The 5,882-nt window shown below is 31.4% G+C and overlaps 1 protein-coding gene across 2 annotated transcripts in view; it reads right to left on the reverse strand.

Moving 5' to 3' along the window:
• LOC106461778 (spastin-like) overlaps window positions 1-5,161 on the reverse strand; it is a 76,468-nt gene extending 71,307 nt beyond the window's left edge. For both annotated transcript variants that reach the window (XM_022388834.1, XM_022388833.1), the window contains exon 1: window positions 4,723-5,161. In XM_022388834.1, coding sequence (XP_022244542.1) covers window positions 4,723-5,146 — 424 coding nt within the window. In that variant the 5' untranslated portion in view covers window positions 5,147-5,161. The remainder of the gene's footprint in view (window positions 1-4,722) is intronic.
• Between the last annotated feature and the right edge of the window lie 721 nt (window positions 5,162-5,882).

Raw genomic sequence — 5,882 nt, forward strand, 5'->3', positions numbered from 1 at the left:
AAAAAAAAAAAAAAAATTGATATTTTGTGTATGAAAGCATTGTAATGTTTACTGATAATCTGCCAAATTTCATTGACACATGCTTACTACTTTAAAAGTTAGAGCATGAAAACTATAACAAGCACAAAACAGTTACGAGGTCAGTCCCATGGACCGAGCCCATGTGTAATGAGTTAAGTGAATACTGAACTAAAACACTAAGTTTATTTTCATACATAACACTGTTGAGGTTATTCCCATCAAAATTATACTCATAATTCAAATTATATCCCACATCTTTACCTTGCATTTATTATAATTAAAACCTATCTGTTAGTTATTTGCCAAACTCACCAAATAATTCAAATCCTTTTGTAAAGTAGCAGCAACCAGCAATGCCCAAAACCTTTATATCATCAGCAAATTTATATAATCTCTTAACCATGCCTTCATCTATGTTACTGTTGTAAGTCAAAAAAAGAGCAAATTTCCCAACAATGAGCCTTGGGGTACTCCATTTGTGATATTAATCAAGTTTGATTGAACTCCATTTATAACAGCCCTTTATTTTTTATACAGCCCCTATTCTATCAAATGAGCCAACATCTCCCCCAAATATAATTCTTTAAACATACCCTTTATTTGGCACCTTGCTTTTGAAAATCTCATACACCAAATCCATGCTTATATTCTCATCTACACAAGACTTAACCTTTTCAAAGAATGTAAAAAGATTACTAAGGCAAAATTTTCTTCTAGTGAAACCATGCTGATTATCCAACAAAATTTTAAACTTTGTTAAATGACTTTTGCAAAGCATTTTTTTATCATACGTTCGAAAACTTCTCATCCCTGATGTAAGACTAATAGGCCTATAATTACTGGGACAATTTTTATCCAATCTGTTACCACATCCAAAACCCTTTGGAAAAAATTATCTGGCCCAGGAGTTTAATCACTCTTTAAGCTGCTCAATTTTTTTTATAAGAAACTCAGTATTATTGTGATTATCTTGTTTAACCTTGTTTCCATCTAGCAACTGTTCAGGATGAGGAATATTTCTTAAATCTTCATTAACTCTCTCAACACGGGAGCTTGGTCAATTTGACATATTTGTACTTATTTAAAATTTTTAAAGATTTAATACTTCTAACTTTCAATGCAGTGTGTATATCTTCACAAAACTTGGCAGTCTTCTAGTTAATATTACAAGTCTTTCAAACACACACACACACACAAAAAAACATTTTTTAGTGAAGTATTTTTAATAACATAAAATAAATATTTGTCCATGAATAGTTAACATCCAAAATATTTTTCATGTTAAAATTAAAGATACTTTTCCTCATCTCAAATTTCCTTTGTGAAATCATTAAAATCTACTAAATGCATTTCAAACATTCATTTTTATTCAGCAAAATGTTATAGTTTATCTGTTACTTACTTTACCATATCTCAAAATGGGATCAGTCAATTTGACCAACCTTGTAACTACCAAAAAAAATTGAAATAAACCTAAATTACCCTCTTTTAATTTCTAGAATGACTCAAATTATAACATGAAACTACATTTGTTTATCCTACGTAGCTCTAAGTTCGTAACAGTATACATCTATTTATAATTAAGTTTTATTGTCCTTTGAACTGTGTCTAACTACTATCCGTGCCATTATGAGTTGTAAATCACTCGGGGAACGTGCAGCTCACATTATGCTTATGAATTACATTACCCACGAGCTGCTCACATGTGTGCCTCATGAAACATTTTTATCATAGTATTATTATTTATTTTACCTAATATAATCTTAACAAACCTAAAAGGATCCATATTTTTACATTTTAGTTACATTTATAATTATACATAAATAATAAACATGAAAAACCAAAAATAAAATACTTAACTATCTTCTTTTTTCTTACTGTCAGTTTTTGAAGAGATTTAACTCTAATTTATTTATACTTATGATATTATTGCACATAATTATTTTTTAATTAAATAATGCACCAAAGAATACAGACTAATAACATACAAAAAGCAGACAAATTCCTTTACCTCTCATAATTTTCCTGGCTTTCTAACTATGGCACAAAAGCTATTACAAATTCATCAAAGCTAGTCGTTAACTTTCCCATGGGAATGATGTTGGTACTCTAAATGAAATTGACATCTAACTGTTCAGAACATAATGTTATACAATATGTCATTTGATAGGTGAAAACCTTGACTTTTTATTGGTTATAGGTAATATATAACAAAACATAAGAGTAAAATATCAATGAATTCTGAAAGAGAGGACGTGACAGGTGGGTGTAGCAGGAGAGCTCTGTAACCAAAGAAAATTGAAGACTATAAAAATTATGGCTTGTCTGAACAATAACGATTTTATAGAGAGTAATTTATGCTTAATTTCATACTTTTTCGAGGGACGGTGGATAAAATAGGGATGATGACATGCTAAAGGAGAATGTGTCACGTGGGTCACATTAGTGGAAATTCAGGATTTTTTTAAATATTGTCTTGTAGAATTAAGAACTTAAAACTTGTATTCTATTAAAATATGGATTATTAGCTAAGATTTTATACTATTCTAATTGGTATAACATAAACAAAAAGTAGTTTAATAAAAGGTTGAATCCAAGACACTAAAACCTTGTCATGCTCAGTAAAGGATACTTGTGATGATAGAGTTAATGATGAAAAAGTAGAATTTAATTACCCAGCCATCTCAATCATCAAAAATGAACCTTCCTCATTCATCCCTCAATGACCCTACTTCCATCATAACATTTTGTTTACCCTTAATGTATTTAAAGAAATTCTTAATATTTATTTTTACATTTCAAACCAATCTTTTTGATAGATTTTTTTTTATTTCCTAAGTTCCTGTCTAGCCAACTTCTTTAGTTTACAACAATTCTTTACACGTCCAATCAGAGCAGTCAGGTTAAACCTCTTAAGCTTATAATGGGTTTTTAAATATTATTTTTATTCCCTATATGAGCCAATTACAAAAAACATACCTATCTTGAATATAAAAAATTTATTTTAGAAGTCCAGTTGCCCAATTTACAATAGAGAAGTTTTATCTCGACACTTCAAAATTTGGCTTTTTGAAATTTGGGCAAAAATCTCATTATTTCTTATCACATTCAAACCTAATTCAGTAATATTTACTTTCACCCAGATATTCCCCATTCTCCACAAAAATCAACCATTTTCATCTTAGGAGTTAATTATAAATCTAAAATAGCATTGTTCCTAGTAAGTTCTTTAGCCAGTTGGTGAAGAAAATCATCTTTACAGTTTCTAAAAACCTGTCTCCCTCATAATTTGACTTCAACATTTCCCAATCATAATTATAATTTCATTAACACCCAAATTCTTTTCTCACTGTGGAGTTTCTCATTAATTTCAGTCCGTAACAAATTCCAACTAAAAGCCTTCTCCTCTTGTAAGTTATAATCACTAATAAAAACCCAAATAGATTCAATCTCATTGCTACTTATTAGCTTTGATATCCTCAACTTAAACAGGATGTAACTCATGTTTTATATATAAAGCCAATCATCCTGCATTTCAGACATCCCCATCACCAAAACTGTATACATTTCTAATCAGTGCTCTAAAGCCATCTATTTATTTTACTTCTAGCCTTACAATAAAAAGTTCAGCCCATCATTAAAACTACTTTTGTAGTTTGTTCCTACACTATAATTTTCTCTACATATTATTTTTACTTCATTATTAAGACCCTCACCATTGTATAGTCCTAGTTTAAATCTTCCTTCACATTTGAGTTAATAGTCCTTGTATACAAGCAAGACCCTACTCTATTCAAGTATAAACCATCCATTCCAAAAAGCTCCCTTCCCCCATTGATCTGCTCTCACAAATCCAACTTGTTTGTTCTTGCATGTTAATCTAAGCTTAGCATTCAGCCCTAATGACCTACTTATAATTTCATCCTCAGAATTAAGAAGTAAGTTATTATGTCACTTGTCCAGTGTTTATGAACAGTGTTACATTACTCATCTTTAAATATTAATACACTGTTTCCAGAATTACCTGATGTGCATTATATTACTACTAGTACTAGTTAGTCAAGGCTTTTGTGGACAATCTGGTTATCACACTTACTCAGTTACTGTAACAAAACAAGATCATCACATGAACATGAGGAGTTTCTTTACAATCATAAATCTAGATATAGTACCTTCCAACTGTAACAGTGTAAAAGATGAGTCAGATTTTTTTAATACTATTAGCCTAAACATATGTTATAAATCCAAACATTTCTTTCCACTTTCCTACTTCAGGTTTTGTTAATTTCTAAATGTAATAGAACTTAAGGTTAGTATTACCACCAGGATGCAAAAGTTATAATTATCTTTCACAAGTTACAACTTAGAAATGTTAAAGACTAAACATATATGATACACCCACTTTCTTAGTATAAATTAATATCAACATTATTTATTATGTGGAACATACACAATTACCTGTAAATTAAACTTTTAAAGTAAACAAATCTTCTGAATAATGCAATTCTTAGTTACTGAATTAGACTGAGACTAATTCACAAAAATCACAACGAGAATGATATAGTCAACTTTTCGTTAAATTTTTACAATTTGTATACTGTGCCCTATTAGTTCTAGTAACATATTACAATACCAGAGAACCAGAGTACATGCTTTAAATATTAATGCTATACATAGTGTAGTTAGGCCTAGCTGAAATACCTTTATTTTCTTCATCAATTTTAAGAGCTTCAGAAATGAATTCAAAGGCTTTACGATGGTGATACTTCTGCTTTGTAAGTAAATTTGTATTCATAGAAATTTTCATTTGTCTTCCATTATCCATTATTGCACCACTGTCTGTTTGAACTTCTTCAGAGTCGGGCTGCTCTCTGGCTGGAATATTTAGTAAAAATTGCCTGGACCATACGACACTGGCAAGAAGACGTAAAAAACGAAACAAGCAGTAACATAAAACATAAAAATAATACGCTAGACCTCGCAATACATTAAAAAGAAATATTATAGGTAACGAAACCATGTATAAATTCCTTTCATGCATAGAACACGATTTTCTTTCGTGGTCTGAAATTTGACTTTCTTCTGCTTCTCCACCGGTGGAATTTGAATTACCCTGACGTAACATCTATCCTCCATTCCTCCAAACAAACTAACTTCATACTGTGTCGTTAACCGTGCACTTGTCTAAACTCAATGACGTAATAGCTCGTGCGATTAATATGAGAGTAAGTATAATTATAAACCGATTCAATTTCATAAATTCAAGGTGTAAAAATGCAAAGTAAAATAATTTACTATAAATGAAAGGATATATTATTTAAGTCGAACCAGAGTTTCAACTCAAATAATTTATAACCTTCTAGAGACACGAAATGTGAAGCTTCTGAACAGGGATTCAGGTTTAAATAGTTTAATAAATTAAATAATAGTTTGAACAATCGCTAAGTTTTAAAGAATGATGACGTTTCGAGCTAGCGCTCTTCGTCAGATCGTACAGAATACAACAACAATCAATTATTTAATTTTGATATTTTCCTCGCCTATGCGGATTTAACTATATTGTCAGTGGTTTGTTTGTTTTGTTGAATTTCGCGCAAAGCTACACGAGGGCTATCTGCGCTAGCCGTCCCTAATTAAGTATAGTAAGAGGAGAGGGAAGGCAACTAGTCATCATCACCCACCGCCAACTCCTGGGCTACTCTTTTACCAACGAATAGTGGGATTGATCGTCACATTATAACGCCCCCACGGCTGAAAAGGCGAGCATGTTCGGTGTGACGGGGATTAGAACCCGCGACCCTCAGACTGCGAGTCGAGCGCCCTAACCACCTAGCCATGCCGGGCGGTTGTCACTGGTAATC

This window comes from Limulus polyphemus, unplaced genomic scaffold (assembly GCF_000517525.1).
Source record: "Limulus polyphemus unplaced genomic scaffold, Limulus_polyphemus-2.1.2 Scaffold1030, whole genome shotgun sequence".
Classification (NCBI taxonomy): Eukaryota; Metazoa; Arthropoda; class Merostomata; order Xiphosura; family Limulidae; genus Limulus; species Limulus polyphemus.